General features: G+C 35.6%; 1 protein-coding gene across 6 annotated transcripts in view; it reads left to right on the top strand.

The window, feature by feature from the left end:
* CCDC191 (coiled-coil domain containing 191) overlaps positions 1–15259 on the top strand; it is an 88674-nt gene that overhangs the window by 12846 nt on the left and 60569 nt on the right. For 5 of the 6 annotated variants that reach the window (XM_003893944.5, XM_017955165.2, XM_017955167.2 and 2 more), the window contains 3 exons: positions 4756–4934; positions 6400–6623; positions 9767–9920. In XM_003893944.5, the coding sequence (XP_003893993.1) occupies positions 4756–4934; positions 6400–6623; positions 9767–9920 (557 nt within the window). The remainder of the gene's footprint in view (positions 1–4755; positions 4935–6399; positions 6624–9766; positions 9921–15259) is intronic. The other variant, XM_031663026.1, reaches the window with a different exon arrangement.

Raw genomic sequence — 15259 nt, 5'->3', positions numbered from 1 at the left:
GCCCATTCAACCGGTCTGAGGCTCTAATCCTCATAGCAGTTTGCCTTAGTTAGGAGAATTAGGATTTTGTCTTCAGTAACTTTTTACCCTATGGTACAACAAAAATAACATGTTCTCTCTCAAGAACGTTTTATTTTTTGTAGGAGCTGTTACCATATTTGACCACTCATATAGTTCTATGTTTCCAGATTAAATAGCACCAGTACTCTCAACAAGTTTTTTATACCACATGGTTTCTAGGTCTTATCATCCTCGTTGCTGCCTTCTGGATATTTTCTAGTTTATTATTGTCATTATTAAAGTGTGGTACTTCAGTACTTCGTATTTGTTCTGAAGCAAATATAAGGAATCTAATGAAACTATTACTTCTTTTGATACAGTGCTAATAGATCTAATTATGTCCCTTTACTTAGATTGGTTGATATCATCTAGTAATGTCATGCCAGGTCTCAATCATCATATGCTGGTAGAGTTTTTTTTAAATTGAAATACTGAACAAATATTTATGTAACCATTAAAAAGGATGTTTACCAAAAATATTAATTAACATATTATCTCAATAGACACAGAAAAAGCACTTAACAAAATCCAACATGCATTCCTGATAAAAACTTCTCAGCAAACTAGTAATGCAAGAGAAATTCTTCAACTTGATAAAGGCCATTTACATAAGACATGTAGAAAACAAATACCAACATGATAAGTGTAAGCTTTATCAGGAATTACATTAAATATAAATGCATTTAATTAAACACTTCAGTCCAAATGCAGAGATTGGCAGAATGGATAAAAAATACATGACTTAGCTATATACTATCTACAAGAGACATATGTTCAATTTAAAGTACAAATAGGTTAAAAGGAAAAGGATGGAAAAAGATATACCATGCAAACAGTAACCAAAAGAGAACTACAGTGGCTATGTTCATATATGTTAAAAAAGACTTTTTATTTTTATTTTTTCTTTGATTTTTAATTTTCCCAAAAATAGACTTTTAAAGAAAAAATTGTTACTAGAAGCAAAAAGTGCATTTTCTAACAATAAAAGGGTCAATCCATCACAAAAACATAACAACTATAAATATATATACACCTGACAAAAGAGTCCCAAGGTAGATGAAGCAAAAATTGACAAAATTGGAGAGAGAAATATAATTCAACAATAATACAATCATGTGTTGCTTAATGAAGGGGATAAGTCCTGAAAAATGCCTCATTAGGTGATTTTGTCATTGTGTGAACATGATAGAGTGTACTTACACAAACCTGGATGGTAGAGCCTACCATACACCTAGGCTATGTGAGATAGACTATTGCTTCTAGGCCACAAACCTGTACTGCATGTTACTTAATACTACAGGCAATGGTAACACAATGGTAAGTATTTGGGTGTCTGAACATATCCAACCATAAAAAGGTACAGTAAATATACAGAATATAAAAGGTAAAAAGTGTTTCACCTGTACAGGGTATATACCATGAATGGAGTTTGCAGGGCAGGAAGCTGCTCTGGGTTAGTCAATGAGTGAGTCGTGAGTAAATGTGAAGCCCTAGGATGTTAAAATATGCTGCTGTAGACTTAAAAACACTGTATACTTAGGGTACACTGAATTTATAAAAACATATTTTTCTTTTTTCAATAATAAGTTGACCTTAACTTACTATAACTTTTTTACTTTATAAGTTTTTAATTTTTTCTAACATTTTGACTCTTTGGTAACACTTAGCTTAAAACAAACACATTGGAGAGCTGGACAAATTTTTTTTTAATTCTATGTACTTTTTTCTATTTTTGAAATTTTAATTTTTTTTTCTTGTTAAAAAACTAAGACACAAACATACATATTAGCCTAGGCCTACACAGGGCCAGGATCATCAATATCACTATCTTCTCCTCCACATCTTGTCTCACTAGGTCTTCAGGGGCAATAACACACATATAGCTGTCATCTCCCGTGATAATATTACCCTCTTTTGGATATCCCCTAAAAGACCTGCCTGAGGCTATTTTACAGTTAACCTTTTTTTTTTTTTTTGAGACAGGATCTCCCTCTGTTGTGCAGTGGTGATCATAGATCACTGCAGCCTTGAACTCCTGGGTTCAAGAAATCCCCCAGCCTCAGCCTCCGTAGTAGCTGAAACTACAGGTGTGTGCCACCACACCCAGCTAATTTTTTTTTTTTCTTTTAATAGAGACAGGGTCTTGCTTTGCTTCTCAGGCTGGTCTCGAACTCCTGGGCTCAAGCAATCCTCCCATGTCGGCCTCTCAAAAGTGGTGGGATTACAGGTTTGAGCCACTGTGCCTGGCCCAATTTTTTTTTTTTTCTAATAAGTAGGAATAGACTCTAAGATAATGATAAAAGTGTAGTTTAGTATATACATAAACCAGTAACATAGTTATTATTATCATTATCAAGTATTATATATTGTATATAATTATATGTGCTATACTTTTTTGTGTAGTAGTCTAAGATTTTTTGTGGGTGCTTTATTTTAACTTTTATTTTAAGTCCAGGGTACATGTGCAGGATGTGCAGGTTTGTTAATAAGATAGACACGTGCCATGGTGGTTTGCTGCACAGATCGACCCATTACCTAGGTATTAAGCCAAGCATCCATTAGCTTTTCTTCCCAATGCCCTTCCTCCCCCTGCCACCCATGACAGGCCCCAGTGTGTGTTGTTCTTCCCAACGTTTCCATGTGTTCTCATCATTCAGCTCCCACTTATAAGTGAGAACATGCAGTGTTTGGTTTTCTGTTCCTGCATTAGTTTGCTGAAGATAATGGCTTCCAGCTTCATCCATATCTCTGCAAAGGACATGATCTCATTCCTTTTTATGGCTGCATAGTATTCCTCAAAGATCTAGAAGCAGAAAACCATTTGACTCAGCAATCCCATTAATGGGTATATACCCAAAGGAATATAAATCATTCTATTATAAAGATACATACATGTGTATGTTCATTGCAGCACACACTCTTCACAATAGCAAAGACATGGAATCAGCCCATCAGTGATAAACTGGATAAAGAGAATGTGGTGCATGTGCTACACTTTTAAACAACTGTTAGTGTGGTTATTTTGTTTATACCACCATCACCACAAAACACATGAGTAATGCATTGTGCTCTGACATTATGATGGCTACAGCATCACTAGGCAATAGGAGTTTTTCAGCTCCATTGTAATCTTATGAGGCCACCTTCGTACACGCAGTTCATTGTTGATGGAAGTGTTGTTATTTGATACATGACTGTAGTTAGAGACTTCAATACCCCACTATCAATAATCTTTGGAACAACTACAAAGCATAATCAAGGAAGATGTTCAGTAACATTAGTCATTATAAAAGTGCAAATTAAAACTGCAATGAGTTACCTCTACATATGTTAAAATGGCTTAAATTTGAAAGACTGACCATACCAAGTGTTAGTAAGGATGTGGAGAAATTGGAATACTTCTACAATGCTGGTGGGAATGTAAAGTTATGTAACCACTTTGGACAACAGTTTGATAGTTTCTTGAAAAAGTAAGCATTTAGCTATAATATGATCCAGTTGTTCTACTCCTACACATTTTCCCAACAGAAAAGAAAGCCTGTGTTCTGTAGGTTCTGCATTTGTGGACTCAACCAACCGTGGATCAAAAATATTCAGGAAAAAATAATTCCATCTGTACTGTACATGTACAGCTTTTTTCTTGTCATTATTCCCTAAACAATACATGTAACAAGTATTAACATAGCATTTACATTGTATTGGGTGTCATAACTAATCTAGAGATGATCTAGAGTATAAGGCAGGATGGATATAGGTTATATGCAAATGCTGCACCATTTGGTATCATGGATTTTTGAACATCCTTGGATTTTGGTATTTTCGGGAGGTCCTGGAACCAATCCCCCAGAGATAGGGAGGGATGACTGTACACAGGTGTTCATAATACCTTTATTTGCAATAGCCAACACCTGGAAACAACTCAAATGTCTATCAACAAATGAGTGAATAAACAAATTGTGGTGTATTTATATGATGGAATACTACTCAGCAATAGAAAGTGATAAACTATTGATACACATAACATGAATGAATCTCAAAATAATTGTGCTGAGTGAAAGAAGCTAGGTCAGAAAAAATACAATGTATATAAGTGTATGATTTAATTTATATAAAATTCTGGATAATGAAAACTACATAGTGGCAGCAGGTCTGTGCTTACTTGGAGCAGAGTGGAGGGCAAGGGGAGGAGTGAAAGGAAGAGATTACAGATCAGCATGAGGACCCTTTTGGGGCTGATGGATGTATTCATTATCTTGACTGTGGTGATGATTTTATTAGCATATGTCAAAATTTATCATAGACTTTAAATATTTGCAGTTTATTATATGTCAATTATACCACAATAAAGCTTTTTCTTTCTTTCTTTTCTTTTTTTTTTTTTTTAAGCAGTAGAGCTCTCAAGATTGTTTAGGTTGAAGTTCTCAAGGTTGTTTAGATGGTAATCTTTTAGATTTGGCAGTGAAGGACTCTAGTGGCTTGGGTGAGGGCAATGCTTGGTAAGTGGAGCTTTTTTACTCTTAGTTGAAGGTAATTGCTGAGGGCTATACTCAACCAGTTGCCATTATCAGTTACTATTTACTGAACATTCGCAGCTTTGTATTTTTACTGTACTAGGATTCTTTATGTAAATATGAATATAATACTAAAATTAATTTTTAAAAAAATTTCCCTTTTTCGTTGTTCTGTTTCCCCCAGATTTATGTGGCTATTTGGAGGAAGAAGAGGAAAGTACCACCGTTCAAAAATTTATAGACCATCTGCTCCATAAAAATGTGGTAGATTCTGCAATGATGGAAGATCTTGGAAGGAAGGAAAACCAAGACAAGAAGCAGCAGAAGGATCCTCGTCTTACCATGGAGATGAGACATAAGCAGGTGGGAGGGAAAAACAAAATTAAAATGGATAACAGGAAGCAGTCTTTGTGTAACACATTTAATAAGCTTAAATAAAGACATAGGCTTTATTATGAAAAAGGGTGCCATCTGTGGTTTGGTTAGGGAGCATAAAAATAAAATATAAGAACTTCAGAAGAAAAATAATTCTCATAAACTGAGGGTAGGAAACAATTTATTTAAGAAATAGCCAAAAAAAAGAATAATTGATTTTGACCAAGAGTATTGAGATAAACCTTATTAGTTTGAATGTGGTACTTCCTATTATAAACATGTAGATTGTGTGTGCTTGAGTTTGGTTTTCAAATTGCAACATTAATATTATTAATATTCTTGTGAATGTTACAGGATAATTCTTTTCCAGACAACTGAAATTCACTCATTTTGTGATTATAATTTAAAATGGAAGACAGATCTGAATTGAATCAAGTTCAGCTGTTTTGAATTAGAAAAGCATGTGAGAACTTTCTTTTCTCCAAAGGGAATAGTAGGTTATTGCAAAAAAGACTGGTGTCTCAACACTTTGTAAAGGAGTGCCAGGGAATCCAGAACTAAGATTGAACCAGAATTAATATCTGTACGTGTGTGTGCCATCTTTGTATAACACTGAATTTCTGATTGCTGAATTTGAAAGTAACTGCTTTAAATTATTCAATCAAGGTATATATAATCAGCACTGGGGATGTTAGAGAAATGGGTAGAAGTATGATTCTAGTTTGGATTTATGACAAAAGGGAGGAGAGAAGGTTCAATAAGCTATATAGTCATTGTCTGTCTTATCAGAAGTCTTATCACAACTAGAGAGTAAGATAAGGGTAAAGTTAGGTGAAGCAGGAAGGAAAGGACCTTTCCTTAATTCATAGCTACTCAAGCTCTCTAAAGGATTAATAGGTTTGAAAAAAATGAATGTGCTTTTTCATGTTTTTGATTTCCAAATATGATCCAGGATCACTGCTATATTTACATAATAATAATAGAAATGAATAAAGGGTTGTGGTATTCCTAAAGTCAATAAATCACTGTTCTGTCATTCCCAATGTGGCTTCCAAAAAAGTTCTGTTCTTTCTTAAATTATAATTAGAATGCAGATATGACCTAAATATAATAAAAGCAGTAATGTACACCTTGGACAGTCGTTACAAGTGAGAAATCATTACTAAATGAGAATCCAGAACTTGGGATCTGACTCATTAGATTCTCTACTTTTCTGTGATGTGGATCATTCCCAGATTATTTGAGTCATCTTCATCTGACTGCATCTAAAATTTTATATTGGTCTTTACCCAGTAAACAGATGAATTCCTCCTATCCTACCAGTAAATAGTGGAGTTCTGGGTCAGAATATTTCAAACTGGTTATATTCTGAACTTCAAAATGTATTGTAAGGTTTTTCATATCCCTTTCTACTTGAAAGGCCACACTTCATCTTTATTATATTTGCTTTAAGGTAAAAGAAAATCGCTTAAGACGTGAGAAAGAACTGGAGTACCAGAGAATACAAAAGACCCTGAAAAAATCGGCCTTCTTGGAGGCTCAGTGTCTGGTGCAAGAAGAGAAGAAAAGGAAGGCTCTGGAGGCCAAGAAAGAGGAAGAGGAGATTCAAAGGGAGATGGTGAAGCTGCGGAGGGAGATAATTGAGAGGAGACGCACTGTGAAAGAAGCATGGAAAATGTAAGCCAGTGTGATAAGCACTGTGGGGTTTCTCTGTTTAAGCAGTCATTTTAGAAGTGCTCTGAAGTTTTTAAAGTGGGCAAACATTGCAATAACAAAACACAAAAGAGAAATCACTCACTATTCCACCGTCTTAACAAATTAACTAATTTCATTTTTCCTTGTTTCCTCCTGATCTTGGTCCCTTTTCATACTTAATTATAACCACAAAGTACATTTAATTCGTAATTCTGCTTGTTGTAATTAACACATTGCCTGGAGTCCTGGGGTGTATATATTACTCCATTGAGTTCCTATACCATAATTTATGTAATGATCACCTCCCCATACTAGTAAACATTTCAGCTATTTTGGATTTTTCACCATTATAATATTGCAATGAGCATCTTTAAGCATACGTTTTTTTCACTTTTTTGAATTATATCCTTAGAATAAATTCTTAGGAGTGTAATTTCTGAGTTAAATGACACAGGTCTTTTTCTAACTCTTGAAACATTGCCAAATTGCTTTCAAAATGGGTTGTACTTGTTTGCTGTATCATCAGCAGCAGGCCAGTTTATCACACTCTTCCCAGCACTGGGGAGTATCATCATTTTCAATATTTTTACACTTTTCATGGGCATTATATTGGTTAGTTTGCATTTCTTTGGTTAGATAATATTTTTGAGGTTGAACATGTTTAGTAATTGTGTCTTATCCTGTTGTGAACTGTGTGTCTTACTTTCTGATAATCATATGGAAAGTCACCACTGTCTTACTACCACTGATAAAGAAAGAGAATATCTGACATAAGAGGAAGATAAAAATAGTCCTCACGGGATGTAGTACTATTATCCATCCTCATGCAGAAAATGAGCTTTATAAGTGAAATAACTAATGTATTTATTCTGAGAAACAGCACCAATGCAGGAACTGCAAAAGCCTTGGAACAACATGACTGAAGTGTCTGACTACTCAAACTGAGAGGCCACAAAGACCTAGCAGATAATCCCTTCCACCCCCATCAGCCTACACAGCTTTCCCCTCTCTGTTCTTGATTGCTCTTATTCTACCCAACTTAAAACAGCTCAGCAGTGAACATGTGCTTTACTTCTTCAAGTGCCAGGCTGAGGCCTCCTCCAGATGCCATTCCTTTCGGAAAGCAATCACTGGTGTTTTAGTGAGTTCTTTCTAAGGTCAGCCTTGCTTTTCAGATTGCTCCCAAGCCCTGGAAAAACTAGGTTGACCTAAAATAAATTGTGAAAACAAGTAACATTTAATGGTAGTAGGATGCTGTGCTCACAGTGGGCACTCAACAAATGTTCACCGACCAGTCATTTCTTTTAAAAGTTAAGATCTTATCCATGGTTACAGTGAGATAGGTAATATGTTCTACTTCTAGGTGGATGAACTGATTTAAAACTTTCCAGAAAGCAATTTGGCAATAAACAACAAGAGCCATAAAATAGCATTATCCCTTGACCTAGGAATTACAGCCTTGGGAAAACTGCCCTAAGAAAATTATCAGAAATCCAGACAAAGATTTGTGTAGAAAGATAATTTAAACAACATTATTTATAGTAACAGACTTTCATAAATATTGGAGAAATTGCTAAGTCATGGCATGTACAATGAAACAGGACTGACTCTTGTTTCTGGGTAGAAATATGGATGGCTTTTATGGGCGTGGTGGCACACACCTGTAACCCCAGCTACTCAGAAGGCTGAGGCAGGAGAATCGCCTGAACCCAGGAGGCGGAGGTTGCAGTGAGCCAAGATCATGCCACTGCACTCCAGCCTGAGCGACAGAGTGAGTGAGACTCCATCTCAAAAAAAAAAAAAAAAAAAAAGAAAGGGAGAAATATGGATGGCTTTTATACTTCTCCAGTTTTTCACAATGAGCAGATATTTCTTTTAAAACAGATATATATTCTAATGTTATTTTAAAAAATCAGATTCATAGTATTAGAACTGTATTTCTTTAACAATCACTATCACCTGTCTATCACCATGAAATATAACATTGTTATGGCATTCATAGTTTGGAAAAAGTCAGTAAAACTTATTGTTGATAGGCCTTTTAAACCTATTTGTAAGCTATCTTACATCTGCTTCATTGCCTAGTTTTAAAATTATCTCTTTCAAGATGCTTATTAATTTCAAAGGGAAAAATAGTAACTCTATATTGCAGAAGCCACCTTAACCAAGTGATGAAGGTTAACATTACCAATAGTACAAAATAACACTGTGTACCCTCTGTATCATATATGAGAATGAATGAGAGAATATCTGTAGGGTATCCTGGCATCTTTCTCAATTTGAGTTTCCACAACTGTGAAGCAAAAGTTCAAGAAAGATCAGGTGACTAGCTGGTTTGTGGCCAGAGCTCATGAATTCTGATTCCTGACTAGGTGCTATGTTTACCACATCATTAATAGTGTATACTTTATACACATACATATACCTGTGCAGTTAAATGCACTACAATAAAAAGGCCATAGCTATAAGCTTGTTTGAATTGGTGAGCGAAAGAGGGATGGCCTGGATGAGGAAGAATAGATAGGTGGGTGAGAAAGAGAATGCTCAGAAAGATGAGCAACAAAGTTACTAAAATAATTCTGGTTACTTACCTAAAGGCCTTTTCCTATTTAAGTTTTTTTTTTTCCCTTTTCAGCTATTTTAAAATTATTCTAGATTCCATTCCCTCCTTATTAAATAACACCTGATTCTTTTGTTATTCCTCTTTCTAGTAACCTTGTAAGAGGCCTTTTAGTAAGAATCTCATTCCTTTCTTGAGAATCCTTTTTTTCCCGTTATATGGGAGAGAATTTATGTCTATATTAGAGACTATCTAGTAGTTGTTAACTCTCAAATTTTGATCGAAGTATGGCTCAGTGTTTAACTCAATAAAAATACTAAAGTATATATAAGATTTTCTACTTTTCAAAGTACTTTATAACAATTTTACTTCATTTAATCTGTATTTTATAAAGGAATAAAGTAAGGTTCCAAAAAAATTACCCTACTATGTAGTTTTAGAGCCAGATCTAAAAATATGTGTATTCCAAAGGAAAATTCAGTGTTTATTCTGCTATAGTAGGTTGTAATTGCTTATTGTTAAATCTATTGTAAATATACATGTATTTTTTAATTGTTATTAATAGAGAGAAGAAAAGGCAAGAAAAGAATTCTCAAAATAGTTCAGAAAAACTCATGTTTCAAAGTACTCACATTCTTCTGGATGAGGAAAAAATGGCAAAAGAAAGAAAAAGGAAATTGAAAGAATTATTAATCCAAACTTTCAAAGAAAATCAACAGGTGGGAATTGCAGTGTCTCTTTACTTAGCATTCTGTAGTATAAATGACAAAGAGCTCCATCAGAGATGGGATAAAGTAAAAACTAAGTCCAGTTGAACCTCATCACAAATACCAAAACTGCCCATGCCATTTGTTCTTTGTGCCCAGCTGACCTGGTATGCAGGGCAGAACACAGATCCCCTGTTCTGAGGCTATTCTTTATATACTCTGGTGGGATCCTGGGAAATTACTGGGGTGAGGTGGGTAAATTATGGACTTCTTCCTAAATTACCTCTTCAGAATAGCATTTAACTAGTATTAACCTTAAACTAAGGTAGCTTTCTGACAATTTTTGAAATCTTGGCTTCCAGTTAAGGAAGCCATAAGGACCACTGTGTTCTGGATTATTCAGAAGATACAAGAACTGGTTACTTGCCTTTTAGTAGCTCTGATCCTAAGGCAATGATACATTTATACCTGTGCTTTTCTTTTTAATGGTCTACATTTTATTTTACCTTTTCTCCCTTCTTTCACTTAGTCTTTTTGTAAAAATAACTTGCTGATTTTTAATATAAAAGTGAATATCCTCTTCAGGTTACTTAAGCAGTTTTCTTCAATAAAGTGGGATTGATAAAAGTATGAATTTCGGGATTATGACATTTCAGGTAAAAGGACTTACCTGGCAGATTTGTAAATGAGAGGGTTAGATGAGAAAAGATAAATATGTATATTTTGCATATCCTACAACACCCACCCCAGGGCCTTAGGCATTGCTGAAATTCAGAGAAAGTTAATTGAATAAATACGTGAATGAATGGATTTAGCGAGAGAAAAGAGAATGTTATAAAGATACTGAGGGAGCTTGATAAATGTAGGGATAGACTTACAAAGGTCCTGGAAATCAGTGACAGGAGTTTGAATATGATATGGATAACAAAGATATAAAGGAAAAAGTAGTCAAAGTGATTTTTTAAAAACAGTAGACATATTTTATGGTGGCATTTTTAGCTGATAAGAGGTTGTAATTACTCAGTTATTAGCCAACAAAAATTTGGTCAGAGTTTTGGCTTCAGGAAAACAGAAGGAAATGTAGTAAGAAGAAATGTAAGACTTGGAGTTAACATTTTGAGAAAAGTTAGCAAAGACTTAGATTCTGCATTCTTCATGAGACAGATGGAATTAGTATTCCTCCTATATAATAACAGTTCGGATTTCAAAGAGAAAATAAGAAGAGAAACGAGTATTCAGGGAGTCATCTTGAGAAAGTGTAAGGAAAAAGTACCATGATACATTTCCCAACAAATTAGAGACAAATAAGATATGTTTTCTAAAAAATGTTTAAATTGTATTGAAGTCCACTGTACAATCATATATATTTTAGATGGAACTGCCAAATATGAATGTTAGACACATATGCAGAGTTTTACAAAATTAGTGGCCCATCTAAAACAGATTACTTAGTTTTAAAATATTTGACATGGAAAAGCTGCAAAAATAGTGCAGAGTTTCTGAATAACCTTTATTGGGAGAATCACCCCCAATATTTCAATGTAGGTTCTTTTCTGGTTCCCTAAGTGTCAGCCAGTCTGAGAAATAAAGGAAAGAGTACAAAAGAGAAAAATTTTAAAGCTAGGTGTCCGAGGGAGACATCACATGTCGGCAGGTTCCGTGATGCCCCTCAAGCCGCAAAACCAGCAAGTTTTTGTTGGTGATTTTCAAAGGGGAGGGAGTGTACGAATAGGGTGTGGATCACAGAGATCACATGCTTCAAGGGTAACAAAATATCACAAGGAAAATGGGGGCAGAGTGAGATCACAGGACCAGGGTGAAATTGGAATTGCTAATGAAGTTTCGGGCATGCATTGTCATTAACATCTTATCAGGAGACAGAGTTTGAGAGCAGACAACCGGTCTGACTAAAATTTACTAGGCGGGAATTTCCTCGTCCTAATAGGCCTGGGAGTGCCGCAGGAGACCGGAGCTTATTTCATCCCTTATCTGCAACCGTATAAGACAGACATTACCAGAGCGGCCATTTTAGAGACTTCCCCCTAGGAACACATTCTCTTTCTCAGGGCTGTTCTTTGCTGAGAAAAAGAATTCAACGATATTTCTCCTATTCACTTTTGTAAGAAGAGAAATATGGCTCTGTTCTGCCTGGCTTTCAGGCAGTCAGACCTGATGGTTATCTCCCTTGTTCCCTGAACATTGCTGTTATCCTGTTCTTTTTTCAAGGTGCCCAGATTTCATATTGTTTAAACACACATGCTTTATGAACAATTTGTGCGGTTAACGCAGTCATCACAGGGTCATGAAGCGACATCCTCAGCTTACAAAGATGACGGGATTAAGAGATTAAAGTAAAGACGGGCATAGGAAATCACAAGAGTATTGATTGGGGAAGTGATAAATGTTCATGAAATCGTCACAATTTATGTTCAGAGATTGCAGTAAAAAGAGGTGTAAAAAATTATGAAAGTATTAATTTGGGGAACTAATAAATGTCCATGAAATCTTCACAATTTATGTTCCTCTTCCATGGCTTCAGCCGGTCCCTCCATTCAGGGTCCCTGACTTCCCGCAACAAACCTTCACCTGACTTTTCCCAATGTTAACATTTTACATAAGCATAGTATAATTATCAAAACTAGGAAATTAGCATTGGTACGCTGCCATTAAATGCCATTAACTAAACGATAGACCCTATGAGAATATCACCAGTTTTTCCACTAATGTTCTTTCTCTGTTCCAGGACTCAATCCATAATTTCACACTGCATTTATTTATTACATCTCCTTAGTCTCCTCCAATCTGTGACATTTTTTAGTCTTGTGTTTTAGGATCTTGCCATTTTTGAAGAGAACTGGTTAGGTATTTTGTATAATTGTCTCTTGTTTTAGGTGTTTTTATGTTTTCTCCCCCTTGCTTAATGTGCATTTTTGGTAAGAATGCTATAAGATGTGATACTGTGCCCTTCTCCGTATATCCTAACAAGGAGGACATAAGTACTGATGTTAATTTCGATCACTTGGTTAAGGGTGTGTGCTGGGTTTCTCCATTGTAGAGTTGCTATTTTTCCTTCTCCTTGTCTTTCAGGAGATACTGTGAAGCTATGAAAATATTTTGTTTCTCTGTAAACTGTCACTCATTAAGGTTAACATCCTTTGGTGGCTCTTGCCTGCAGCAATTATTAATGTTGTATTTGTCTAATGGTGATTTTGTGTTTCCGTCATTTCTTCTATACTTATTAATTGAAATTTTTCTAGAAGGAAGACGGTCCCTTCTCCTTCAGCTATGTGTATATGTATATATGTGTGTGTTTATGTATTCATTCATTTATGTAATTATTTATTTTATTCAGTATGAGCTCATTGATATTTATTTTATTCTATGGGTCATAATCTAATATTGTTGTTTACTTGGTTATTCAGATTGTTTCAATGTGTCTATTGGGAAACCTATAAGTTAGCTCCTTTGTTCTTTCAACATGCTTCCATCCTATTTTGGACACTTCCTTTTTTGTTGGCACCATAAGATACTTTAGGCTTATCTTGTGTTTTACCTGCCCTTACCCTGCAATCAACCACTTCTACATGGAACTTTGATTCATTTTATTGGAGAAACGGTTTTTGGAAACTAAGATCTGGGCACTAAGTGTGTTCACTGCTACTGGAGTGTCATTTTTTTCTAGGCCTTCTCAGCAGACAGAGCTAAAATATATATGGATATATACATAGATGTATGTATGTATGTATACTAACATACATATACACACACATTATATTTTTCTGTGTCTATCTGTATACATATTAAAATCCATGAGTTCAGCAACACAAGGGTCATGTTATTCTTCTCCCTTTCCTTATTTGTAACTTACTCCTATATCTATGAATCTACACACATATATATACATATATATAAATATATATAAAATAACTGTGAATTTATAATAATATTGTCAAGGATAATCCAGCACCACAGGTTTCAGTGTAGTCTTTCCATCTTGCTCACTTGTAACTTCTCTGACACTGAGAAACCTGGCTCTCATTATCTCTGTTACTCATTATCTCTGTTATATTTACTTATTAGGGTAATCCTAGTACACTATAAAAATAGTTTTAGAATTGCTAACCCATACCACAATGGGAATAAGTTCACTAAAGCAAAATATTGTACAGTTATTTTTGGTTTTAGCTTTATAGTATTCAGTCAGAATATTGTTTTCCAGAGTTACTTATGGGAGATCTTTTCTTTGCCTCCCTTTTCAGTGTAATTATGTTATTCATTTGTAATATGGTTAGTAGATCTCTAGATTTTCCCCAGCATATATGGGCATAACTTGGTAAAAATACATCTACCAGCCTCCTCGGGCTCTTACACAGACTTTGTTGTAGATAGGACAGTCCTCCAGTAAAGGCCACATAGGCAGGCCTTCTGGGCTCATTATCTTGGTGCCAATTAACATTTGGCTCTAAAGGAGCCTAAAGCTGCCCTTGAGTAATGAATCTTGGATACTCAGCAGCCTAGGTATGACCACAGGATGAAAACAGAAAAATGCCTAGCTGCCTTGCAGGGATTGGTGAGATAACGCGAAGCTCTTGTCAGCACCCTCAGAATGTTTCACTGGTACAAACCCTGTAGAAACAGCTGTGTAGAGTATTTTCAGGAAGACGTTAAAGAATCTGTTTTTAGGAGTTGCTGTAGTTTAGGTTCCTTTAATTCCTGTAATTGTTTGTGCTTTAATTCTGGATTATTTATTTATTTATTTATTTTTAAGATGGAGTCTTGCCCTGTCACCTAGGCTGGAGTGCAATGGCGCAATCTTGGTGTGCTGCAACCTCCGCCTCCCAGGTTCAAGCAATTTTCCTGCCTCAGCCACCGAGTAGCTGGGATTACAGGCACACGCCACCACGCCCAGCTAATTTTTGTATCTTTAGTAGAGACGGGGTTTCACCATGTTGGCCAGGCTGTTCTCAATCTCCTGACCTCATGAGCCACCCACCTCAGCCTCCCAAAGCATTGGGATTACAGGCGTGAGCCACCGCGCCCCACCTAATTCTGGATTTTATTTGTTCCTCCCAGAGTATCTCTTAACATCTTTTTTGGGCCACATTATTTAATAGGAGACTGAGAGAAACAGTGCAGGCTCTCTTATCAAAACACAAGTTCAGCACTATTGATGCATCTTTTCTGCACATTTTCATTGCCAGGTCTCTTTGTCTTGTCAAAAACATTTGTTTTTTGTATAGAAGCTTTCTACTTCCAGCCTATCCCATTTTCTCTTTGATCTTACAGTGAAATCTCTTGGGGGAGATTCAGCAATCCGTGTATCACTGCTAATTAGCAGAAACAACAAAGGA

Source organism: Papio anubis, chromosome 2 (assembly GCF_008728515.1).
Source record: "Papio anubis isolate 15944 chromosome 2, Panubis1.0, whole genome shotgun sequence".
NCBI lineage: Eukaryota > Metazoa > Chordata > Mammalia > Primates > Cercopithecidae > Papio > Papio anubis.
The sequence above is the reverse complement of the archived record's forward strand: the minus strand, read 5'-3'. Positions and strand labels throughout refer to the sequence as shown.